The 27,259-nt window shown below is 39.4% G+C and overlaps 2 protein-coding genes across 2 annotated transcripts in view; both read right to left on the reverse strand.

Moving 5' to 3' along the window:
- Positions 1–1,227: 1,227 nt before the first annotated feature.
- Positions 1,228–16,350, reverse strand: LOC150039310 (phosphatidylinositol 3,4,5-trisphosphate 3-phosphatase TPTE2-like). The gene is made up of 6 exons (XM_090327855.1): positions 16,143–16,350; positions 13,061–13,166; positions 9,002–9,090; positions 6,793–6,885; positions 4,090–4,160; positions 1,228–1,385 (listed from the first exon to the last, which is right to left on the reverse strand). The coding sequence occupies exons 2-6, from the start codon at positions 13,113–13,115 to the stop codon at positions 1,277–1,279; spliced, it is 417 nt and encodes a 138-aa protein (XP_090183981.1). The 5' UTR covers positions 13,116–13,166; positions 16,143–16,350; the 3' UTR covers positions 1,228–1,276.
- The window catches only part of LOC150039311 (uncharacterized), a 37,616-nt gene continuing 25,166 nt past the window's right edge, over positions 14,810–27,259 (reverse strand). Inside the window, exons 11-12 of the mRNA XM_090327821.1 lie at positions 16,143–16,223; positions 14,810–14,827 (exon numbers count right to left, since the gene is read on the reverse strand). Coding sequence (XP_090183947.1) covers positions 14,810–14,827; positions 16,143–16,223 — 99 coding nt within the window. The remainder of the gene's footprint in view (positions 14,828–16,142; positions 16,224–27,259) is intronic.

Consider the following 27,259-nt stretch of genomic DNA (forward strand, 5'->3'; position numbering starts at 1 on the left):
GAGAGAGGGAGGGAGAGAGAGGGGGAGAGCCCATACATGTGGGAATGTACCTGGGTATGTGCCCATTATGTGCTTGAACTCAGGGCCAGGGCACTGTCATGAGCTTTATGGCTCTAGTGTAGTGTTCTAACACTTAATCCACTTCTTACTTTTTTGGGGACGTGATTAACTGGACATCTGAATCACATACATTCCTGACCAGGCAGTCTTTGAACTGGGATCCTCAAATCTTAGCCTTCTGAGTAGCTAGGATTACAGGCATGAGGCATTATCTCCCAGTTGAAACATCTTTGGAAAATCTTTTCTGCATTACATTTAATTAGTACATTATATTTAATTAGTGGTTTCAATCGAACATGTCACTTTCTGAGTGCAATGCATGTTGATCCATGCCACGCATTTTTCCCAATTTCTCCCAATCTTTTCCATTTCTCAAGTTACCTAGGTCCATTTTGATATAAAATTCCTCACTCTTCCTCTCTCTCTGGATCAATCTGATGTAGGGCATCTGAGCTGTTTCCTTAACATGGTTGTATAGTAATTAGTGCATCAATGAACATGGAGGTATATAAATATATATATATATATCTTTATTGTATACTGACTTTCAATCTTTTGGATAAATTCCCAAGAGGGTTACTGCTGGAACATAAGTAGTTCTAAATACCTATCTTACCTGAAAACTCTTTTTAAAATTTAAAGAGCTTGTAACATAGTGTATTGGAAATAAATTATTTTCACTATAGACTATTAGAGGTAGAATGATGTAAATTATATGAATATTTTTCTAGCAGTACTTTTTTTTTCTGCTGGTCATGGGGTTTGAACTCTGGGCCTGGGCACTATCCCTTTGCTCTTCAGCTCAAGGCTATTGCCCTGGCCCTTGAGCCAGGGGCCACTTCCGGTTTTCCTAGTGGTTAATTGGAGATAAGAGTCTCATGGTCTTTAGTACCCTGGCTGGCTTTGAACCCAGATCCTCAGATCTCATCCTCTTGTGTAGCTAGGATTACAGGAGTGAGCCACCACTCCTGGCTTTTTTGTAGCAATTCTGAAAAATGGATACACAGGGAAGAAAGAAAATGAGTTGAGAGAAGAAGGCCAGTAGTTGTGGAGACATACAATTGGTAAATTCATAAACTAGCCAATTCAAGATTATGATGTATGTACATATGTATACATGCATTGATGAGTTCATAGAAACATACACACTCTGAAGAGAGGTTACTATTACCAATATATAATTTATTTAATAAACATACAGAATATAGTGTGTTTGTCACTGAAAGACTTCTTCAAAGAATATATCTACAGCAAAGTCTGGACGATAAATGTTCCATGTCTTTTCTTTATGTGGATTGTCCAGGTCAGCTCGTGTTAAATAAAGTCTAAGGACAGGAAAAAAAGTCATTACATTTTCTTTTAGGGCTTACAGTATGTGATTGTAGTTCTTAATGTACTATGTTATTTCTCTTCTCGTTTTTTTGCCCTTATGGTTTTTCTCATGTTGTTACTGTGTGTGACTTGCTACCTGGTATATTGTATACACATTTATTTGTTTATTTGAAACAGGGAAGGGAAGGGGGGAAAAGAGAGGACTGGGAGGTGGAGGAGGGGACAAAAGCATGAGAAGGGGTACAATTATATGAGAAGTAATGCACCTACTACCTGACGAATATAACTGTAATCCATCTTTACATTCTCCCGACATTAAAACAAGAACAATAAAACCAAAACAGAATAGTCATCCAATAGCACACCCTTGTTTACAAAGAGACTTGCTGGCTGCAACCAGGATTTAAGTCCTACTTGTCTTCACTACTTAGCTCATTCTGCCTCTTTGGAATGACATAAAAGACCTTAATCTTCAGAAACAAATTGATCAGTCACAACATGCCTGTTAGAGAATTACTGACACCCACATTGAGCATATTATCTAAGTGTTTTGTAAAACTTTTTAAATTTCATTTGTCAGGTAGTAGGAGGTGCAGGTCTTCTCACACATTAATACACCTTCTCATGTGTTTCTCCCTGTTTCCCTCCACCCACCCCCTTCCAATCATGTTGTTTCCCCCATTTCCCTACTTCAAATAAACAAAGAAACATATATTCTAAGTGTTTATAATTGACAAAAGTTACCAAGGGGCTGGGAGTTTGGCCTAGTGTAAGAGTGCTTGCCTAGCATGCATGAAGACCCAGGTTCAATGACTCAGTACCACATACATAGGAAAAGCTGACAGTGGTGCTGTGGATCAAGTGGTAGGACTCTAGCATTGAGAAGGCCAAAGAACAGTGCAGAAGCCATGAGTTCAAGCCCCAGGACTGTCACAATAATTACCAAGACATAATTGGGTGTATAATGAAACCTCGTAATTAAATAGTGTTCTGGGTTTTTTTTTGTGTTTGTCTTTGTTTTCGTTAATGTCAGTAGTGGGGTTTCTACTCATGACCTTGAGTTCTCAATAAACTTTCTCTGCTCAAGCTGACCCTCTCTTACTTGAGCTCCAATTGCATTTCTGATTTTTCAAGGACTCGTTGGAGATAAGTGTGACATAGACATGCCTGCCCAGGCTAGCTTCAAACTGTGTTCCTCAGATCTCAGCCTCCTGTGTAGCTAGAATGACAGGTCACTGAGCCACCAGTGCCCAGCTATATCGCCCTGAATCGGTGAAATGATGTTTTTGTCTAAGCCACAATCTCATCAGTGTAAAAAAGATTTATCAAGCAAGGAAAAAATGATACCAATTTTCCAGAAATGACTACAAAAAGGAGGATCCAATGTTCTTATAATCTCCAATGAGATGATGGTGGTGGAAAGGACAAAGCTATCCTTTAGCAAGAACCAGTTTGACAAGAAGCAACAAGTAAACACCCTGCCTTTGTCGAGGACTTTGCTCAAGAGACAGCTGGACACGTAGGAAAATGGATAGAAATTTTCCTTTAAATGTAGAGTTTACTCTTTCCAAAATCAAATTGTATGTGAGTTACAAATCTGTAGAAATGAGGCTTTCTTGCTGCTGTCTTAATAGATTTGAGGTATTATCAGGCCCAGTTCAGATTTCAAGAGAAGTCTGGCACTGGATGTAACCAATACTATCCAGCACCACTTCTGGCTTTTTCTATGTATGTGGTACCGAGGAATCAAACCTGGGTCTTTGTCCATGTTAGACAAGCACTCTACCACTAGGACAAACTCATGGCCTAAGGTCTTCATTATCCCCCCCCCCCTCTCTCTCTCTCTCTCTCTCTCTCTCTCTCTCTCTCTCTCTCTCTCTCTCTCTCTCTCTCTCTCTCCCTCTTGGTGGGTCATGGGGCCTGAGTGTTGTCCCTGAGCTCTACAACCCAAGAATAACACCCTACCCTTAACCCAACCCCTATTTCCCTTTTCTAGAGGTTAATTGGAGATAAGAGTCTCAGGTCCTTTAGTGCCCAGGGTGGCTTTGAGCCTTAATCTTCAGATCAGGCTCTTGAGTAGCTAGGATAATAGGCCTGAGCCACCTCCCCCAGCTCCAAGGTCTTCATATATATCCTCACACTTTTATGAGGACATGGCAACAGTCATTTCTGCCTTGATATGGATGATCTAGAAAGTGTTTTTCTTTTTACCACCACAGGTCAATACTCCTGAAAACTGAGTCTTTGTAGGTTCAGGAATGAGTTTCTAGATAAAGTAGTAGGTTCTTAGCAATAATACATCATTCAGTCATGAGGAAACCTTTTCAAAGTGGAGGTTAACCAAACAATGCTTTTGAAATTGTTAATACTTCTCAGGCCTTAAAACTTCTGTCCTACATGGAAATGTGCCTACAGCAGAAGAAAGCCAGCTAAAGCCTCCCTAGACTAATCCCACCAATCATGATCCAATAAAGTGACATTCACCTAGACCTTTCTATATTCCAGGAACCGGGTAGATGTACACGTCGTGAGAGAACTTGATCATTACTATGATCTGGGTAATTGCCTCTTCACTGACACATTGCCTTGTGGTAGGGGATAGGAAATGTTTGCTTAAGCAATTCTTTATTTTTGTAGAAAATGAGCTTAGTATAGTAGGCAAAGGAATTGCCAATCTCTCTTACAATCTGTCCTTACCTGTTCTTCTCTATGAGAGATGTATGGAACCACATGAAGAATGCACAGTCATCATAATAGTTTGGAAGCTTCTAAAAACACATGATTAAAGAAAGAGGTGATTTGTATAATAAAATGGATATCAAAAACTAATAATTGCATTGGGGTTGACGTTCCTTCCTTCTGCCTTTTTGTGTACATCAATTGCAACATCCTATCTATTACAATGTACTCAGAGGCTTTAAGAGAATACTTTTTCATTAAAAATATAAAGGATCAAAATTACTACAATAAAATAGAAAACAAGTGTTCAGTTGGATTTCATTAAAAGACATAATCAGGGTGAAAAAACGTAGCACCAAAATAGAGGGAAACATAGGCATATTTTGTATCTGGATGGGATCTTGTATTCACAATATTTTTAATTCAAAAACTAATGTCTGAAAAACAAAAGCAGATGCAACAAACACCAAGGGTTTGAGCATATACTTCAGTTAGTCAGAGAGTATACCCCAAAGGTGGCAAGCACATGCAGAGCAGAGCTGGACTTCTACTGTCTCACCCACTAGGATCACCAACAAAATTCAGCAAAACCACAGACCACTGGAGTCCTCAGACCTTGCTGACACAAATGCCAAATGAGAAAGCAATGGTAGAAAAGCAACTGTGGGTTTCTCAATAAGTTAAACATAGAATGACCATTTGACACCAATTCAACTTCAGGGATGTTTTATATGATAAATATAGACAATGATCTCTCAATCTGATTAGAACACCACTAAAGAATCAACTAAAGACCTATGTTTACACACACACACACACACACACACACACACACACACACACACACACACCAAACATACTGTGGTGAATTCTTCATCCTTTCTGTTTGCTCTGCTTTCATTTTGACTCTGTTAGGCTGGAATACCAGAAGCAGGGCACAGCCACCCCCAACAGTTTCCAGTCTCTGCCACCTCTCAGTTCCTCAGTGGGAATGAGCTAGACACCTGTCTCATGCACCCAATTTCTAGTGATCACCTGTCTATGTGACAGCAGATACAATGCACTTGACCTAGTGACTCCATACTACCAGGGACCTCTGAAGATATGTCATAGTGACTACTTGTGTTACAGCACCTTGGACCACAATGAAACCTCCCATGGAAAACCTGCTAAGGGCACACCTGGCCCCCAAGAGAATGTTATTTGCTTCTAACGTTGCCTTGTGTCCCTCCACTGGTCAGGTATCAGTTTTCCCTGGATGGCTCCCCTCCATCCACTGGCCCTGCAATATGTACTGCCTTTCCCTTCTCTGTCATAAACTGCTTCTCTTATTCACTGTGTTGTGTTTTCATGCTTTGTTGGTGACTTATGTAATAAGCATATACAACCTGCTCTATTCAGGGTTTTCCTAGAGTGATTAATTTGGTAGAAAGTCAGACAGCAGCTATAGGTCATCTGTCAGTACAAACAAGTTTCCTGTGAGGAGGATCCATAGTCACCAGTGGGACAATTAGACATTAAGCCACTCCCCACCAGGGTAAACAATCATACTGTGAAAGACACACTGTACAGCATCCACAGCCATTTCACCTGGAGCTCCATCACAACAAAGCTGGAATGTATGGTCCTGTCCAGAGACAGAGTCCTTGAGAGTCAGCCCAAAGACATAGAACTCACATCTATTTCCATAACTGACAACTAGTTTGAATAATTAGGCATCAATATTGGTGATGGCTAGCTACACAAGAAGCTGAGATCTGGAGGATCAAAGTCAGCCATGGCAAAAAGTAAAATATTGTTTCCACGTTAACCAGCAAAGAAACAGGGATGGAGGCATGACTCGAGTGATAGATGTTTAGCCAAGCAAGTAAACCAAGCAAAAATCCAAACCAAAGTATGGCCAAAAACAAAACAAACCAGTAATCAATAATTTCCTCATTTTTCACAAGCATGCCATCCCATCTTAACCCTTAATAATCACAAAACTAGCTCTCATCAAGACCCCCTGCACCAGGGAAAAAAACCACAGTGTTTGTTTAGAGACACTAGCTAAGCAAGAATTCACAGTGGTTCTGTTATCCAAGGGGAAACATTGAAATGGAGAGACTTCCCAGGTGGTCACTTGCTTCAACATTCACATTCACATCTCAGTCCCTAAGACTGCTCAGCAGTGAGCAAGCAGGTAATGAAGGAGGGCATACAGAACACATGGAAGTTCTTACTGAGAGTAGGAATAGATGATTTCATAGAAAATCATTATAGTCATATATGACACTCAGACATGACATGTACGGCTGATCCATTAAAATTACACAGTTATACTAATGATAGCAAGTCAATAGATAATTATGGACAGGAAAGTAAAATCTCCCTCACATTTGGTAAACACACTGATCATGACGTGTTTAAAAGATAGACAACATAACTGTAATTACTCTTATGGAAAGTCAACAATGTCGGTTTCTTTTTAGCATCTTTGCTTTCATACTTTTCTCATTTGATAAGTAACAGATATTAATTGCTTACAATTCAGAAGAAAGTGATCAGAAATATTTTAAATATATACAAGAAATTCTGATGACTTTGTTTTGTGTTTTCCTCCCCTTCCCGAGACATGCATTTTTATCTGTCCTTTATATTTTAGGGAACTGCAGCAAAGGAAATTGCAAACCCAGACCAAACAAAAGAGCAAACAATCATGCAGGATACTTGAGGACTCACCGAAGAAGAAAATTTTACTTTTATATCATCACATAAGTCCGGACAGTTGGGCACCAAAAAGATTGCTCTATTTGTATCAATATCATGGACAACCTGTCAATGAACACATGGAATTAGGAACTCAAAGTGTTGCCAGCGATTAGTATTCTTTTTCACTCATGAAATCATCCTCAATTCATTATATACTCATAATTTCATAGCTCAGTAATTTCATATAGAAAATAGCAGTAATTTTTTTCTGAAGTGGTAAAGGTACTGGGCTCCAAATGTTTGATAGCTATCTTAAGACTACACTTGAGAAGCAAAGTATTCATTTTTGACAAGTGTCTTTTTGTTTATTGTAATGTATAGAGGGATTACAGTTATATTCACCAGAGAGTAGGTGTCTTACTTCTCACACATTGATACCACCTCTCATGGTTTTGTCCCCATTTTCCTCTCCCAACACCTCTCCCAATCATATGGTTTCCCCACTTCTCTTTCCTATTTTAAATAATCAAATAAACATACATACAATATACCAGGTCACAAAGTCAGATACAGTAACAATATGAGATTAACCAGAAGGAAACTAAACAGAAGAGGAATAACGGAGTGCATTAAGAGCCACAATCACACAAGATAAAGCTCTTGTTTCAATATCCTAAAGATCCTTTCATTTAGTCTCATCCTATATGACCAGGAGTTTCTAATGTAATACACATGACTGTTCTATGTGAATCATCCGATTTTTATATTCTTTTAAGGATGCGCTTTTAACTGCAGTCTGAAACAGTATATTGATGTTCAAGAAGCAATGAATAATTGACCCCACTTTCATGACAAATATTATGTTGCTGATGAGGTCAATGAGCCATTCCAGTGAATGGAATGACCACAAACAGGTCAAGTTTGGGGATTAACAACTATGAAATCATCCCATGTATTACTCTGATATTCATATACCATCATAGAATAAGAAGAAAGCTATGCTAGGCTTCAAGAAACATACCCACAGAAGACTCTCACATGATTTTAAAGTTTTCAGGAAGTTTTCTACATACAGAACAATATGAAAATAATATATTGTTTTCAAGCTTTATAAGGAAGTGTGCAAGTGTGTCCTATGGGAGGGCAGTATACAGCAGAAAGTTTGAATAACAAAGCATATTCTAGAAAGTAGACTTTCAGTTGGTCATTGGAGGATTTTAATAAAGGAGGAATAATATAGGCCTGAGAAGAGAAACCAGCAAAAATATCAATGAAACTGAGAATTTTATTCCATGTGCCAAACAGATGAGTCAGTCTTCTCTAATGGGAATTTGTAGGTCCAGATATTGATGGAAATAGCTTGGCTACACTAGGGTTGTCATGGATTCAGAGCTTAAAATCCAGGAAAATAAGAATAAATGTGGGCTAAGAATTGATGGGATCAGTGTCCTATGTGACAAAGTGGTTTGAAAATGGTCACTTTTTACACTGATTTGATAACTCATAGATTAGAGATTAAATTCAAATATATTACCTGAACCTCACAACACACTACACTTGTGTGCATGTACAGAAGTTACAACAGGAACCTGGGAATCATTCTGAAAGCTTCCTTTGGGATTAAAAAGGAAATTAGCCAATTTCTCCTAGAAAAGGTGCACAGTCTTGAGAATTTCTTGAACATTTCAGAAATGGCTGTGGGTAAAGAGGCATCTCCTCAGTCCATATGCTGTCTCTACTGCTCTCAAGGTGACATCCAACAAAACGTCTCAATGACAGTCACTGAGCCCATTGCTGAGTGGACAGATTCTGCATCACTCTTTGAACCTATGACTTTCCACTTCCACAAGTGCCAAGGGGACCTTCAAGAACACTGCATTTGAGAATCAGAGCTTTGTAATAAATGATCAAAATGATCAAAAGGAAGATCATATGGCAAATACTGACATGATGTATGCATTTAAATCCTCGAGTAATTCCTGGGGACATTCTTAGCATTTGTGGGCACAAGTGAATCCGAAGCAGCACTAAACTGAAGCACAGTTTGACAATATCTTTCAGAAACTGTTTGGAACGAGGCTCTGCTTTGCATCTGAACTAAGCAATGCCAACTGGAATGGTGACAGAGGGCAAGAGCTGTCTCTTTTTGGTGAGTGTTACTTTGGGGAAGACCATCATGCCACTTGACTGGGAGCTTTGACACAAACATGAGAATTCTCATTTATGAGCTTTGGCTCACCGTGCAGGTTTGGCAAGTACAAGTAAATACAGTCTTGTGCTGCATTATTATTTCAATTTTCAGGTCTGCTCCATTACCTTCTCCTACTCCTGCATAAAAGTGAAAAAGAAAACGTATATGTTTGTTAGAATACAGAGCAAAATGCCTTGCCAGTTAACTCAATGGAGAATAAAGGGAGAAAATATGGGCCAGCTAAGGTTGTGGGTTTAGTTAATCATTTGATCTTGCATAGAATTTGTCCTTTACAAATGTTTTCAGCCTCTTAAAGCAGTTCACAATATTGCAAAGAAAGAGAAAAATCATTATATCTTAATCTTCTACAAGATAAATTCTTACTACATCACCATTCCAGGAAAAAAAAACATTGGGAGCTTCCAGAATTTCTTGCTTATGAAATGCTACCTTTAGAGTTCTATAATAATAATCTAAATTTAATTTTCTCTAAGTCAAATTTATAAATCAATATCAAGGATAATATTGGTCAGATATACCCAAACTTAAGAGAGAAATAGTCCTATGCCATTTTAACTTATACTTTTAGTATCTTAGGTGGTTACACAAGTGGTTTTACATTAACCAATCAGTTTATAAGTACAATATATCTTGATGGATATATCAACCCCTATCCTATCTTCTCCATTTCCCTAGGTTCATAGGATATATGTTGTTAAATATTATGGCTGCATTCCCCTATTCTCTCCACATTAATCTAAATTCCTCCTCTATATAGACATAAAAACCTATGACTCTATAGGCGTAATGTTTTATTTCATAAATTAATGTGTTTCCATGACATACAAACCTTAGCTTCATTGTGATTAAGTTCTAAATACTAAGTCCCAGTGATTGTAAATAGAGATTGCCTCCTTGAACACTTGTATGTTAAACTTGTCATTTAAAAGATGATGTAAAAATCAACGTTAATAAATTCTTTTTTTAAAAAAAGAAAAGGTTAAAAAAAACTAATGGGTTGTCAGCCTGACAAAATGAGTGTGCTCAGGAAAACAACCAGGGAATCATTGGGAGAATTCACCGAAGTCAGGCCTTAGGTTTAGCTTCTTTAACCAGTTTGTGCAGAAATTTGCAGGCAACCCAGCAGGAGGTGTGACATTCCATTGGAGTTACTGAGAGATGAAACTGCTGCCACATATTCTGTTCTGCCTGATTCTACCACCACCCCACAGCCATTTCCTGAGAGGACTGGAACCAAAAACTCTTGGTGATGGGACATTCTGTGCTAAACTCAAAGTCCCCTAGTTGGTTCCAGCCATTATGGTGACTCTGGATGGGTGACTTTTCCATCCAGTGCTGAACAGCCTAGAAGAGGGAGATGCTAAATGGGTATGAGGACTATGGGGCCCCCAGAGGAACCGTAATCCCCACCCGAGGGATATGCATCTACCGTTGACCGGTGTAGAGCATTTGCATGAGGTGCAGCTAAGACTGCGAGGAGACAGCCTAAACAGCCCTCAGTCTCGGGGTCTCCTGAGGGACACGGCCAATAGCATGGAGGTTGGCATCTATGAAAACCATTCCCCCACAAAAAGATGCTTGGCCTCAGCAGAAAGACAGATACAGGAGCCAGTGGGTCTTGCTTCTTCCTCAACATGGCCTCCATTCTAGGAATCATGGCCTCTGTCCCCCCTCCTCTCAGGTTAATGCCTACCATAATTCAGATATTGCCTAAATCCTTGCCCCTCACTTATTTCAAGATGACGGGAGGAGATCGGGGACATTCTCCCCCTCCCTGAATTCTTACTGTAAGAATGTGCTTGCATCTTGTAAGTAGGTCACTAAGCAACACATGCCTGCTTGCGTTGATATGCAAACATCCTACTACCTGGCCTCTACCCCAAGCAAACATCCTACTACCAGACCCCCTCCCCCGAGCAGTTCCTATACCCCAATCCCTCTCCTGAAGAGGCATATAAACCCTTGTGTGAAAAATAAAATTGGCAGCTTGATCAGGATGCTTGTCTTGCTGCCTTCTTCATGTCTCCTGTCCCTTTCATTCCTCCCTCTACGTTCTTGGCCCTAGTTGATGTCCCGCTGGATGGGACACTGTTTCACTTTGGAATATTTATATTTAATTGGGGATAAGTGTTTTCTATCTGGGTTGGCTTCAAACCACAATCCTCAGTTCTCAGCCTCCTAAGTAGCTAGGATAACCAACGTGACCCCAGGGTGTGTGACCTTTTCCTCAGTTCAAATGGCCCCTCTTCCTTTAGCCTTTCCTCCAAGATCTGGTTTCAGAGTCCACAATGAAGTTTTTCCTTTCAACCTTGCCTATTTCACATTAACATGAAGCATGTCTGATTGGGTTTTCCTTTTGCCTTGTTTTGGTGTCTCTTAATTTCATGGATCAAACACTATCATCAGAAAGATTTCTGATGGAAACATGGCTTTTGCTGCACTCTCCTCTCCCTTGTTCCAGTTGTCCAACTGCATTCTACTGATATCCTCTAGCAATAAGCCACTGAAATTCACAAGTACAATGTGCTAAGCCTTTATTTTCCTCACATTTAAACAATTTACATCACACAAAGGAATTTCATCCTTGAAAAATACAGACAAAGCTGGGCTCAGTGGCTTCCATAGTAACCATAGCTCCTTAGTGTCTGAGATCTGATGATCAAGGTTCAAAGCCAGCCTGGGCACAAAAGGACCCGAGACTCTTATCTCCATCTAACCTCCAGAAAGCAGGAAGTGGGGCTTGGCTCAAGGGTACTGCAGAGCTTAGGGACAACACCCAGGAACAGGGGTAGGGTCGTAGCCTTGAGCTGAAGAGTTCAGGTACAACTCACAGGTTGGGCTGGAAACCCATGATCCCCCCATGCACCCACCGACAAAATGCAGACAAAATGAAGTGAAAATTCTCTGTCTCACCTTCTTCTACATGTTTAGGTTTCTAGCTCTAAATAAATAACCTCTTTCACTATTTTTCTAGGCCAGCCTGTGTAAAGAGAGACTTCATCTAGGAAAAGAGTAGAGCGGCCCAAGCCTGTAGTCCCAGTTGTGGGAAGACTGAGATGGAGAACCCAGGGGAAAACTTTGGAGAACTGGGTGGTCTGTGCCAGTCTTTCCAGCAATATTGGGAAGTCTAAAGTAGACAGTCTGATTTCTTGGAAACAGCACCAACTTGGCAGTTGCTAGAGGAGTCTAGTAGAAGAACAAGTTCTCCAAACCTGTTCTATGTCCATGGAGATTCAGGTGTGAGTGTCAAACAAGGGCAGTCAGGGGAATCCAAGTGCTGCCCTCTAGGAACCTTGTCTGTACTACCTAAACCTGGCCTGCAACAGAGTCTAACTTTTGTATTTGCAACTACCAGAGTTTGAAGTCTGGGTCTTGAACCTGCTCAGCTTGTCTAGCTGACACTCTATCACTTGAGGCATGCCCCCATTTTGCTTTTTTTGGTTGCAATTGGAGACTCAGAGTGGCTTGGGATGGCTTCAAACTGTGGTCCTCCACATGTCAGCCTTCTCAGTAAGGAGGCTTTTAGGTAAAGAGCCTTGAGAACCCCTGCATTGTAGTTGGTTTTTAAAAATCTAAGCACTTATTTGTCTTTTCTGCTCACAACCCCAGCTGAATGCTAGCATATGACCTGGCCAAAGGTGGCAACAAATAAAATAAGGCATCCTGATGGAGAAGATAGTGAGGAGATGCTTAGAGGAGGAGGAAAGAGAGAAAAGACTATAGTTCTGAGAAGAAAGGGCCGCTGGAAGGACTGGCCAAGAAAATGAGGCAGGGCCAGCAATGCTGAGATGAACCATGAAGGAGAAATGAGTCTGAGAAAGAAGGACTCTACTGGGTTCTTTAATCTTCTCTTCTATGAAAAAAATCTATCCTAGGTTGAGAACAGAACGCAAGGGGTAGAACCTCCCCTCAAGTGGAAATGGGCAAGGGAATAAGAGAGGCATCTAAGGAGAGCTCAAGAGGGAGAAGGTCACATGCATTGACACTTAGCTGTGATGTAGGATCATTTGCATAACATAAGCAAAACCCTCCCAAATAGTGGATCGCACATCCTCTTGTCTTCTCCTTCCTTTCTAAAGCACTTACCTTGGATGGAGTAAATCACAAATTTCACAATTTTAAGAGGTTTTTTCACTGGCATTTCCCAGTTCAACACATTCTTCAAGATGTCAAAGTAGTGGACATAGCGACTCTGTAAAGCAACAAAAGCCTCCACTTTAGTGGGAATGCCAGATGTAAAGTCAGTATCCTAATCTCCTTCTCTTTTTCAGCTTGTGAACAGCAGTAAGAAAGGAAGACAACATTTAGGGCTGGGAGTTTGGCCTAGTGGTTAAAGTGCTTGCCTAGCATGCATGAATACCCGGGTTCGATTCCTCGGTACGACATACATAGAAAAAAGCTGGAAGTGGTGCTGAGGCTCAAGTGGTAGAGCTCTAACCTTGAGAAAGTCCAAGGACAGTGCTCAGGCCCTGAGCTCAAGCCCATGACTGGCAAAAAAAAAAAGAAAGGAAGACAACATTTAGAATGAGCCCTTACATTATCAACATTCTTATGTATTTTCCTCATTGTGGAAAAAGAGCCCAGCTGAGACTTGCAGACAGTAACATGGAAAGAAGAAGCCCTTGCTTCTAGGCTTGCTTATGACCATGAGAACAGTGAAGGTGCTGAAACAGCGATGACAAAATCTGTTGTCATGCACTAGAGAAAGGACTATGGTTTGGGAGATAGTTCCTCATCAGGAGGAATGACATCTCCACTTAGCTACACTAGATGATTCTGTACCATTAGTGAGGGGTCCTCTACAGAGAAGAGATTCTTTATCTGCCTTTTTCTCCAATATGTTTTTTTTTTTTTTTGGTAAGGGAACCTTTCAATACTCTGGCTCCTAGCAAGTTGCTCAAAGAGGATTTCTTAGAATTCTCTTTGAGAAACTCCAGATGTCTGATGATGAACCAACTGAGAAGAGTTCAGAAAGTGAACTGCCACATTTCCAATTAGCAAAAGCACTTGTACTGCATGCGAGTGGCTGATGTCTGTAATCCAAGCTACTCAGGAGGCAGAAGCTGAGAGGACTGAAGAATAATGCCAGCCAGGGCTGAAAACTTTGAGATAATCCATCTCTATATACTTAGGCAGAAGTTGAGCTAGAGATCTAGCTCACCTGGTAAAGTGCCACTTGTGAAGAGTTCAAGCCTACTGAGCACCAGGCCACTGAGTTTAAGCCCCAGGATGGGCAAACAATGAAAGGGCAATAGTGAGAAAGATGCCTGAAAATGCAATAGGGCAATGCAAGATGCAATAGGGCAGTGCTGTACCACTTCGCATCTCCAACTCAGGCTGGTTTGGTTCTTCATTAGAACTAATAATGAAAGGATTTCCTGCCAGGGCTGGCTTTGAAACACCATTCTCAAATCTCAGCCTGTATCTAGAAATACAGACAGGTACCAGTCATCAGTGTCGGGTAGATGCTTTGCAGTTGTTGGATTTTTTTTTAAGAGTGCATATGTTGGGTGTCATGCCAAACTTCTTGTGAGGTAAAAGGACCTGATGAATAGAATTTCCTTCAAAGTAATCCTGGTTGAGGAATGAAGAGTAGGAAGGGTGACCCAGGGTTTGAGAAGAGTGGGGAAGGAATAAACAAAGCATGACTGTAGGTTGGGATGATGATTGTAGCATGCACTGTATGGTTCCATCTTTGTGTGTTAGAATTTGGATATGAAATGTGCACTTAAAAGGCTCATAGATGGAAGGCTTGATCCCCAGTATACCAGCAGCGTTCAGAGGTGGGTATGGGGAAGTAATTATATTTTGAGGCTTTTGACTTTATCCACAGATTCATTTGTTGAGGGCTTCCTAAATTTAAAGCATTAGTAGGAGGTGGGGAAAATGTTAGGAGTTGGGGCCTCATGAAACCAAAGAAGTCACTGGAAGGATGGATCATGTCGCAAACCCTTCCTTCTCCTCAGCTTCCTGGGAACCTTGAGGTGAGCAATCCTTCTCCACAATACCCGCCTCCTTGACATGATTGTTCAGTGTCAGTGTAGGCCCAAAGCAATGGGATCAAGTGGCCTTAAAGGAAATCCTGAAACTGTGAGCCCAAATGAATCTTTCCCCACTTTAAGTTCTTTGGTCAGTTATTTTTTTTTATAGTGACCAACACCCGAATCCAATATAATTGGGATTTTTCATATTTTCATAATAAAGTATTATCAGAGGAAAATAGGACAACAGTGGATAGTTTAAACAATGTTAAGAATATGGAATGAAAGAATATGATAATGTCTGCTGGAACAAGATTTGTAAAATACTTATTTTCCCAGTTCATTCTGTTTTCTTCTTTCATACTCCCATTATCTCTGTGTGTCTTTATCTCTCATTCTTGGTCTGAGGATCTCTCATTCTTTCTCTTCTCTGCACTCTTCTTTCCCCTACACTGGGGTCATCACAAAACCATCCTGGCAGTGTTCTAAAGACCTTGAATTGCTCATTGCCTTAGCAAAAACTGGTGAAGGATCCAATCTCTCTTTCTAGGGAAACCAATGGCTAGTAGATCATCTACTAGCCAGAGATCATCTTCAGGCATCAGAAAACCTTAGATATTTGACCTTCCTTTTTGGGAGGGGACTCAATTCCAGAAGCTGTAGGGAATAAAGAATAAGAAATGGAATGTGTGATGCTCTGTTGAGAACTGTTGGGAGCCAGAGTGGAATCAAACTGTACCTTGATTTGCATCAGACAATTGCTTTATTGTCTTATGGTTTTCTGGCCTTATTCTGTTTAAATGACCTGAGATTTACCATATGAATGTAACACCTGGAAGTTCCCTGGTTTCAAGAAGGGATATAAGCCTTGAGTTGAGGATAAGCGGGGCTGCAGTCTTTACCTGGGCTGCAGACCTACCAACCCCATGTGTTTGTCTCTCTTCTATTTTTTCCAGTCCCTGCCCCGTATTTCAGGAACCCCAATTTGCTGCCGGTAGGCCCCGGCAGAGAACCAAGCCAAGTAGCCTATGAGGCTACAGATGTGGGCCTCCAAAGATCAGGAAATGGTTAGGAGTCACAAGTCCTCTGCCATCATTGATTGTTAAAGAAGGGTTACAGATGCGACCAGGCTAAATGTGCCACTAACATCTCCCCATAAATAACTTTTTGTGAAAAGAGAAACTTACTTGGGAAGGAGTTTCTACACCTTGAAACTGACTGCTCACATTCCTGTCAGTTCTGCGCTCCCCGAAGTATTCAAGGCTGTCCTACAGAAAAGGGGTTAATACAATCACAGTGCTTATCTGTCCTCTTTGGACAGAGCTACTTATGAACTTTCTTAGTTCCTAGCTTTTTAAGTGGCTAAGATTACAGGCACAAGTCTACAATGCCCACCTTTCCTTTGATTCTTTTAAAAATTACTTTATTATTTTTTTGAGAGGTCTTTCTAGCTCCTTTGCCAAATTACTGATTAGCTCATTAGTTTTGGGGAGATGTTAATTTTTGAGCTTCTTGTATATTTTGGATATTAGGACTTTGTCAGATATATTGCTGGTAAAGATCTACCAGTCTGTTGGCTGTCTTTTTAGTTTAGCACCTATGTTCTTTGCTGTGCAGAAAATTTTTATTTTGATATAATCACATTTGTCAAGTCTCTCCTACTTTCTGTGGCCTTGCCACTATTTCCAAAAAGTTCCTGCCTATGCCTATCAGTTCTAATATTTCTCCTATTCCAACTTGCAATAGTTTCAATGTTTCAGGCCTGACTTTAAGGTCTTTAAATTCATTTGAGTTGATATTGGTACATTGTGATAAACAAGGATCCAATTTTAATTTTCTACATATGGAAGTCCTAATACCAATTATTGAAAAGACTATATTTTTCCATCACACATTTTTATTGTGCCTAATTTCTTTATATATATATATATATATATATATATATATATATATATATATATTAAGATGCTGGAGGGGATGTGGCCAGGAGGGATCATTATTACACAGTTGGTGGGAGTGCAAACTCATTCAAGAATTATGGCAGCTCCTCAAAAGACTAAACATAGAGTTCCCCTATGACCCAGCAATTCCACTACTTGGCATTTACCCAACCGTCCAGAAACAAGGACATACTAAAGCCACTAGCACAACGATGTTCTCTGCAGCACTATTTACCATAGCAAAGATATGGAACCAACTCTGATACCCTTCGATTGATGAGTGGATCAACAAGATGTGGTATTTTTACACAATAGAATTCTATGCTGCTGTCAGAAAGAATGACATCACTCCATTTGGAAGGAAATGGAAAGACTTAGAAAAAATCATATTAAGTGAAGTAAGTCAGACTCAAAGGAACATATACTCAATGGTTTCACCTATTTGTCATAATCAGTAGAAACCTTGGGCTCTCCTAGCAGCGATTTGCAATAGAGCAAAACCTAGATACATAAGGACATACAGTATGTCGCTAAATGAAAGGACCTATAGGAAATAGAAACAAAAGCCATAAAATGAGTGATTGTTGTCCTTAATGTACTATGTTATCTCCCATTTCTTTTGCTGTCCCTTGGTTATCTCATATTTTTATAGTATTTCACTTTGTTATCTGATATATTGTATATATGCCTATTTGGTTATTTGAAATTGGATAGGAAAGGGGCAAAAACAAGATGAGGGTGGGAGTTGGGGGAGGGAAATGGGGACCAAGACTTGAGAAAGGGTATCAATGTATGTGAAGTAGTGGACGAATTTCCAGCAAATATTGAAATAACCAAACTGAACCATGAAGATCTAAATCTACTAAACAGACCCACTTCAAGTAATGAAATAGAAAAAGCAATAAGAGTCTATAGGATTCTTTAAATACAGAATCATGTCATCTGCAAAGTGGGATAGACTATACTCCCAAGCTCCTTGAGCTGATTCAAAACTTAGGAAGAGTAGCAGGCTATAAAATCAACCCTCAAAAATCAACTGCCTTCCTTTACGCCAACAGTGAGAGGAACGAGGCAATAATCAGGAAAGAAACTCCTTTCACAATAGCTTCAAAAAAAATAAAGTACCTATGTTGTCTCTCATCTCCTTTGCTGTCCCTTGGTTATCTCATATTGGTATAGTATCTCACTTTGTTATCTGATATATTGAATTTATTTGTATTTGGGTATTTGAAATTTGATAGGGAAGGGGGGAAAACCAAGACGGGTGGGGGGTGTTGGGGGGGAGGGAAACGGGTACCAAGACATGTGAAAGGGTATCAATGTATGTGAATTAATGCACCTTCTATCTGGCAAATATCATGTAACCCTTTTACTAATTACAATAAAAAAATAAAAAATAAAAAAAATAAAGTACCTAGGAATTAGCTTAACTAAGAATGTAAAGGACCTTTTTGATGGAAACTTTAAAACCCTAAAAAAGGAAATTAAAGCAGAACTAAGGAAATGGAAAAACCTCCCATGCTCCTGGATTGGAAGAATCAACATTGTGAAAATGACAATCTTGCCAAGAGCTATCTACAAATTCAATGCAATACCCACCAATATCCCAATGTCATTCTTTAAAGAAATAGAAAACGCAATTCAAAATTTCATATGGAATAATAAAAGACCCCGTATAGCAAAAACACTTCTTAGCAGAAAGAACAGCGCTGGAGGAATTTCATTTCCAAACTTTAGACTCTATTACAGAGCTATAATTCTCAAAACAGCTTGGTACTGGCACAGGAACAGGCCTGAAGACCAATGGAATAGAACTGAGGACCCAGATATTAAACCACAGACCTATGGCCACCTAATCTTTGACAAGGGAGCCAAAAAAATAGAATGGAAGAAAGACAGCCTCTTCAACAAGTTGTGCTGGCAGAACTGGTTAAGCACCTGCAGAAAACTAAAGCTGGATCCTTCGTTGTCACCTTGCAGTAGAATTAACTCCAAATGGATCAAAGACCTGGAGGTAAAAGCTGACACACTGAAAACATTACAGGAAGGAATAGGAGATACACTACGCCTCCTTGGCACAGGTCGAAACTTTCTTAATAAGGACCAAGAATCACAACAAATCGGAGAAAGGCTGGATAAGTGGGACTGCATTAAACTGCAGAGCTTTTGTATGGCAAAGGACATAGCTAGTAAACTAATCAGGAAGCCTACAGAGTGGGAGAAGATCTTCACCAACCAAACAATGGACAAAGGCCTCATATCTAAAATATATCAACAAGTCAAAAAATTGAATCACTCCAAAACTAATCTCCAAAGTAACAACCATCCCATTAAAAAAATGGGCCAAAGACTTAAAGAGAGTCTTCTCTGAAGAAGAAACAAAAATGGCCTATAGATACATGAAGAAATGCTCAACATCTCTGGTCATGAAAGAAATGCAAATCAAAACAACTCTAAGATTGCACCTCACTCCAGTTAGAATGGCCAGGATCAGGAAAACGAATAACAACAGATGCTGGAGGGGATGTGGCCAGGAGGGATCACTACTACACTGTTGGTGGGAGTGCAAACTCGTTCAACCACTATGGAAAGCAGTGTGGCAGTGCCTCAAAAGGCTGAACATAGAACTCCCCTTTGACCCAGCAATTCCACTACTTGGCATTTACCCAACCATCCAGAAACAAGGACATACTAAATCCACTAGCACAACAATGTTCATTGCAGCACTATTCACCATAGCAAAGATATGGAACCAACCCAGATGTCCCTCAGTTGATGAGTGGATCAACAAGTTGTGGTATTTGTACACAATGGAATTCTATGCTGCTGTCAGAATGAATGACATCACCCCATTTGTTAGGAAATGGAAAGACTTAGAAAAAGTCATATTAAGTGAAGTAAGCCAGACTCAAAGGAACTTAGGCTCAATGGTTTCCCTCATTCATCATAATCAGTAGAAACCTTGGGCTCTACTAGCAGAGATCTGCAATAGAGCAAAATCTTGATACATAAAGCCATATAATGTGAAGCTAATTGAAAGGACCTCCAGGATATTGAAACAAAAGCCATATAATGAATAATTGTTGTCCTTAATGTACTATGTTGTCTCTCATCTCCTTTGCTATCCCTTGGTTATCTCATATTGGTATAGTATCTCACTTTGTTATCTGATATATTGAATTTATTTGTATTTGGATATTTGAAATTTGATAGGGAAGGGGGGAAAACCAAGACGGGAGGGAGTGTGGGGGGGGAGGGAAATGGGTACCAAGACATGTGAAAGGGTATCAATGTATGTGAATTAATGCACCTTCTATCTGGCAAATATCATGTAACCCTTTTACTAATTACAATAAAAAACAACAACAAAAAAAGCAATAAGAGACCTCTCATCCAAGAATAGCCCAGGACCTGAAGGATTCATAGCTGAAATCTATAAGGCCTTCAAAGAAGAGCTCACACCAAAACTCCCCAAAATCTTCAATGAAGTTAAAAGTGAAGGCTCTCTACCAAACCCATTCTATGAAACCAGCTTAACCCTCATGTCAAAATGAGACAGGAACTCATCAAAGAAAGAGAACCAGAGACCCAGTTCTTTAATAAATATTGATGCAAAACTGCTCAACAAAATATTGGCTGATCAACTTCAACAACTCATCAAAAAATTATACACTGTGATCAAACAGGACTGATCACCGGGATCCAAAGCTGGTTCAATACATGCTAGTGGGTTAATATAATTCATCACATCAAAAGTAGCAAGGACAACAATCACATGATCATCTAAATAGATGTAGACAAGGCATTTAACAAGATCCAACACCCCTTGATGCAAAAAGTTCTGGAGAAAGTAGGAATCATGGAACATTCCTCAGTATAATCTTACACGACCACCCTACAAACTAGCATAAAAGTAAATGGAGAAAAGGTAAAGCCATTTCCTCTGAAATCAGGAATGATACAAGGATGCCCACTTTCTCCACTCCTGTTCAATACAGTATTAGAATTCCTAGCCAGAGCAATAAGGCAAGAGCCAAACATAAAGGAAGTTGAAATAGGGAAGGAGGAAGTGAAACTTTCTCTCTTGGCAGATGACATGATTCTTTTTTTCCATACATCTTTTATTGTAATTGATAGAAGGGTTACATTATATTTATCAGATAAAAAGTGCATTACTTCACAAACTTTGATACCATTCTCATGTCATGGTCCCCATTTCCCTCCCCCATTCCCCCATTCATCTTGATTTCCTCCCTTCCCTATCCAATTTCAAATGACCAGTTAAGTATATATAAAATATATCAGATAACAAGGTGAAATATTGTAATAATATGAGATAACCAAGGGACAGCAAAAGAGATGAGACATAACATGGTACATTAAGGACAACAATCACTCATTATATGGCTTTTGTTTCTACATCCTGGAGGTGCTTACTAGATTTTGTTCTATGTAAATCTCTGCTAGGAGAGCCCAAGGTTTCTACTGATTGTGACAAATGAGGGAAACCATTGAGCATATGTTCCTTTGAGTCTGGCTTACTTCACTTAATACGATTTTTTCTAAGTCTTTCCATTACCTTACAAGTGGGACAATGTCATTATGTCGGACCTCAGCATAGAATTCCATTGTGTATAAACACCACATCATCTTGTTGATCCACTCATCAACTGAGGGACATCTGGTTTGGTTCCATATCTTTGCTATGGTAAATAGTGCTGCAATGAACATTGTTGGGTTCGTGGATTTAGTATGTCCTTGTTTCTGGACAATTGGGTAAATGCCAAGTGGTGGAATTGCTGGATCATGGGGTGATCTCTGTTTAGTCTTTTGAGGAGCTGCCAAACTGCTTTCCATAGTGGTTGAACAAGTTTGCACTCCCAATAACAGTGTAGTAGTGATCCCTCCTGGCCACATCCCCTCCAGCATCAGTTGTTATTAGATTTCTTGATCCTGGTCATTGTAACTAGAGTGAGGTAGAATTTTAGAATTGTTTTGATTTGCATTTCTTTTATGACCAGAGATATTGAGCATTTCTTCATGTGTCTATAGGCCATTGTTATTTCTTCTTCAGAGAAGACTCTCTTTAAGTCTTTGGCCCATCTTTTAATGGGATGGTTGTTAATTTGGAGATTAGTTTTGGAATCATTCAATTTTTTGAGCTGCTGATATATTTTAGATTTGAGGTCCCCAAAATACAAAACAAAACAAAACAAAATTAAACTAAATCATAGACAAGAATGCAAATATCACAGCAGAAATTACCAAGGTACAGAACATCATAATGGAATACATCTCTAACTTTATGCCAACAAATTTGAGGATCTAGAAGAGATGAATGAATTTCTCGCCAATATTAGCATACCCAAGCTGAACCAAGAAGACCTAGTCCAAATAAACGGACCTATGTCAAGTCCCGAAATAGAAATGGCAATAAGAGACCTCCCATCCAAGAAAAGCCCAGGGTCAGATGAATTCACAGCTGAATTCTATGAGGCCAGCAGAACAGAGCTCACACCAATACTCCTCAAGCTCTTCAATGAAATTGAAAGTGAACACTCTTCTGCCAAACTCATTGTACAAAGCCCCCCTAACCCTCATCCCAAAACCAGATCGGGACTCATCAAAGAAAGACTCATCTCTTTGATGAATATTGATGCAAAACTGCTCAACAAAATACTGGCCAACCATCTTCAGCAACTCCTCAAAAAATTATACACTACGAAAAAAAAATTATGCACTATGCTCAAACAGGATTCAGCACAGGGGTGCAAAGCTGGTTCAATAGACGCAAGTAAATTCCTATAATTCAACACATCAACAGGAGCAAGGGCCAGAATTCCATGATTGTCTCAACAGATGCAGAAGAGGCATTTGACAAGATCCAACACCCCTTTATGCTAGAAGCTCTGGAGAAACTAGGAATCCATGGAACATTCCTCAGTATAATAAAGGCTGTGTATGACAAACCCACAGCTAGCATTATACTTAGTGGTGGAAAGCTAAAGCCATTTCCACTAAATTCAGGAATGAGACAAGGATGCCCACTCTCTCCACTTCTCTTTAACATAGTATAGAATTCCTAGCCAGAGCAATAAGAAAAGAAGCAAGTAGAAAGGGGATCCAAACAGGGAAAGAGGAAGTGAAACTTGCCCTCTTTGCAAATGACATGATTCTTTATTTAAAGAAATCTATAGATTCTACTTGCAAGTTGTTTGAGCTGATTTGAAACTTTGGCAAGGTAGCAGGTATAAAATTAACCCTCAAAAATTAACAGCCTTCCTGTATACCAGCAATGAGGGGATTGGGGCAGCAATCAGGAAAGCAACTCCATTTGCAATAGCCTCAAGGAAAATAAAATACATAGGAATTAATTAACTAAGAATGTAAAGGACATTTATGATGCAAACTTTAAAAACCTGAAAAATGAAATTTAAGCAGATCTGAAGAAATGGATAAACTTCCCAGGCTCCTGAATTGGAAGAATTAACAACATGAAAATGGCAATCCTGCCAAGGGCTATGTACAAATTCAATGCAATAATCATCAATAGCCCAATGTCATTCTTTAATGAAATTGAAGAAGAAATCCACAATATCATATGGAATAATAAAAGACCCTACATAGCAGAAAGAGCAACTCCGAAGGAATATCCATATCAAATTTCAGACTCTATTACAAAGTTACAGTAATCAAAACAACTTGATACAGGCACAAGAATAGGGCAGAGGACCAATGGAATCAAATTGAAGGCCCAAAAATCAACGCACAAACCTATGGCCACTTAATCTTTGATAAGGGAGCCCAAAAAATAGAATGGAAGAAAGACAGCCTCTTCAACAAGTGATGCTGGCAGAACTGGTTAAGCACCTCCAGAAAATTAAAGTTGGTACTTCTATGTCACCCTATACTAGGATTAGTTCCAAATGGATCTTAAAAACTTTACAAGAAGGAATGGGAGATACACTAAGTCCCCCTGGCACAGGTCGAAACTTTCTTAATAAAGACCAAACAAGCACAAAAAATTAAATATAGCTAGGACAGAGGGGAATGCATTAAATTGTAGAGCTTCTGTACATCAAAGGACATAGGTAGCAGGTTAAATAGAAAGCTCACAGAGTAAGAGAAGATCTTCACTAATTATACAACAGACAAAGGCCTCATATCTAAAATATACCTATAGCTAAAAAAAAGGAATCATTCCAAAATTAAGCTCCAAAGAAATAACCATCCTATAAAAAGATTGGCCAAGACTTAGAGTCTTCTCGGAAGAAGAAATAAGAATGGCCAATAGACACATGAAGAAATGCTCAACCTCTCTAACCATAAAAGAAATGCAAATCAAAACAACTTTGAGATTCCACCACACTCCAGTTAGAATGGCCATGATCAAGAAATGCAATAACTACAGATGCTGGCTGGGATGTGGCCAGAAGGGATCATTACTACACTGTTGGTGGGAGTGCAAACTCGTTCAACCACTATGGAAGGCAGTGTGGCAGTTCCTCAAAAGGCTAAACATAGATCACCCCATGACCCAGCAATTCCACGACTTGGCATTTACCTAATAGTCCAGAAACAAGGACATACTAAAGCCACTAGCACAACAATGTTCATTGCCACAATATTTACCATAGCAAAGGTATGCAACCAACCCATATGCTCCTCAGTAGAGATTGAAACACCAAGATGTGGTATGTATACACAATGGAATTCTATGCCGCCATCAGAAAGAACGATATTACACGATTTGTAAGGAAATGCAAAAACTTGGAAAAAATCATATTAAGTGAAATACTGAAAGAAACATAGGCTCAATGGATTCCCATTTGTAATAATTAGTACACATCTACTTTGCCCCTAGCTGAGGAACACAGTAGCTCAAATCCTACACACATAATGCCATATAGGATGAGGCCAAATTAATGGACTACCAGGACATGGAAACAAGAGCTTAATTATAAGTGACTGTTATTGTAATGTATCATGTTCTTCTCTCTACTCTTGTGTTGCCCTTTGGTTAATCTCGTATTGTTACAGTATCCCACTTTGTTACCTGGTATATTATCTAGATGTTTACTTGTGTATTTGATATAGGAGGGGAAAAATCAGGGGAGGGGTTGGGCAGAGGGAAATGGGGACAAAAACATGAGACGGGATATAGATGTGTGAGAAGTTTGGCACCTTCTATCTGGCAAATATAACTGTAACTCCTCTGTACATTAAATTTTTTAAAAATAAAGTAGATAATCAGCTGAGCAAAGAGGTATACGCTATGGAACCAGAGAATCTCCAAAATGGCTTAAGAAACAACACAAATAGCAAGACAATACATTAACCTTTCCTAAAGCAGGACAAAGAGGGAGGTATGGTGGCCATTTCTGCCATTCAGCACACAGAGGCAAGGGCAGGAAGATAACAAGCTTGAGACTATATAGGGAAATCCTGACTCTATCAAAACCAAACAAATGCTCACAAAACACAAAGCCAGCCAGCCGTAGTGGCTGTATTACTAGCTATTCAGATATAGACAATGGGGAGGTTTGTCATTCAAGGCAAGCCCAAATCTATACAAGAATTCTTCTCAAGTAAAAAGTAGAGCATCACAGTATGTATCCATGAACCCAAGTGTGTGAAAAAGTTAAAGAGGGTCACAGTCTAGGCCTTTCTGGATTCAGGATGAAAAGTGAGAACCAATGTGAATAATGACTAAAGCAAACAGGTATGAGGAATGTAAGTGGCTCCAGTAGTAAAGGGCCCCAGGACGTGTGAGGCCTTGGGTTCCGACCATATTAATGCCAAGAAACAATACAAAATCACCCCACACTCCCAAGAATCAAAAGGCAGTGTGGTAGGACACAGTACTTGGAAAGACATTTCTGAAAACGAAACCTTAAAGTGGCCAACAGATTTGTGAAACAATTCTCAATGTCACTAGGTAACAGGGAAGAGCATCTTAAAAGCCCAAGGCGAGAATGCATTTGTTAACTAGCTTCATTCAGCATTCCACATTGTATATAAATAGGAAAGTATTACATTTACATGATACATAAGTGCAGCACTGTCAGCTAAAGAAGAAAAAGGCATCGCTGCAAATGAGATACAAATGCAATACCATCGGGAAGTTGAACACTGTTTGGGGGAGGCAGGTATACATGGGTAAACCCATATAATCAGCAATTAAGGGAAGTAGCTCATTGTCCTCCCTTCTTTACATTAGTTTTTCCTTTGTTCTTCCCTCCCCTTCTCTATTTTCCTTTTAGTATTCTTTGCTTCTTTCATCCTTTAAACACAATATTAATATGTTAGCAATGATGAATCTATCTGAGGAGTAGCAGTAGGTATCTTCCTACTGCCTGTCAAAATTTATTCTCAACTATCTTTTTACAAAGGAGACAGAAAGGAAAGCATCATTACCTTTTCCACCTTTGCAGTGAATTATGATGATGTTGTGAGGATCCTTGGATAACCAGGCAATGACTTCTTTAGCAAATGAAACCATCTCTCTGGTTTAACAAAAATTTTTAGTTAATTAAAATTCATTCCCAAATTTCAAGCCCAGTGAATTTAGTGCTTTTCTGACCATCTGTGTGGCATCAGACTTACTCAAGAGTGGGGACATTGTGATCCTCTATCATTATTCTATGCACACGGTGATGAAAATACTTAGGGTCATAAGACCGTTCGCCTGAAAGAAATGAGATATGTGTCAGAGCTGTATGCCTACTGACATGAAAGTTAGGAACGAAGTTTAAAATTTCTCTTAGGAATTCTTATCTCCTTTCCATTGTTCTAAAAGGATTTTTAACATCACCAGCACAAAGGTCCTGAGAGGAACACAGGCAGACCAGTGGACAAAAGAGTCAAGGAGACATGAAGGACATTAGGGACAGATTCTTGTCCTTAAAGACTTTTTCATCCCAAGTAATTTAAAATCAGCTCATGCTTCATATTCCTTACCTTTAACCTTCTAACAGAGTGATTATTCGATCTTCTAGACTGCATATCCTATCATCCTGCATTCTGCTTATTCTATCTTCTAGACTGCTTATTCTATCATACTACATAGGTACCACTAAGCAGAGGTTAATGGTGCTGTCTAAATGCTCAGTCCCTGAAAATATCATTAAATGTTTATTCTGACAATAAAATGCAATAAAAATGTACATAAAAATCATGATTGGGAAATCAGGGGACAGTGAAAGGGAGACAAAAACATGAGAAGGGGTATCATGGTTTGAGAAGTAAAGTAACCATTACCTAAAAAAAATCTAACTGCAATCCTTCTATATATTAACCCTAAATAAAGTACAAAAAAACCCCACACCACCATAAAAAAATCTAGACAGGTGTTTATGTCTAGA

This window comes from Megascapheus bottae, unplaced genomic scaffold (genome assembly GCF_031878675.1).
Source record: "Megascapheus bottae isolate mThoBot1 unplaced genomic scaffold, mThoBot2.hap1 HAP1_SCAFFOLD_40, whole genome shotgun sequence".
NCBI classification, from domain to species: Eukaryota; Metazoa; Chordata; class Mammalia; order Rodentia; family Geomyidae; genus Megascapheus; species Megascapheus bottae.

Bases quoted from the DNA above. Each gene is read 5' to 3' on its own strand.
- LOC150039310 (XM_090327855.1), bottom strand. From the start codon at position 13,115: ATGCCAGTGAAAAAACCTCTTAAAATTGTGAAATTTGTGATTTACTCC. The intron at 6,886-9,001 runs GTGAGCCAAAGC...GTTCATTGACAG, and splicing joins GTACTTGCCAAACCTGCACG to GTTGTCCATGATATTGATAC. The intron at 4,161-6,792 runs GTGAGTCCTCAA...ATGTGTTTTTAG, and splicing joins AAGTAAAATTTTCTTCTTCG to AAGCTTCCAAACTATTATGA.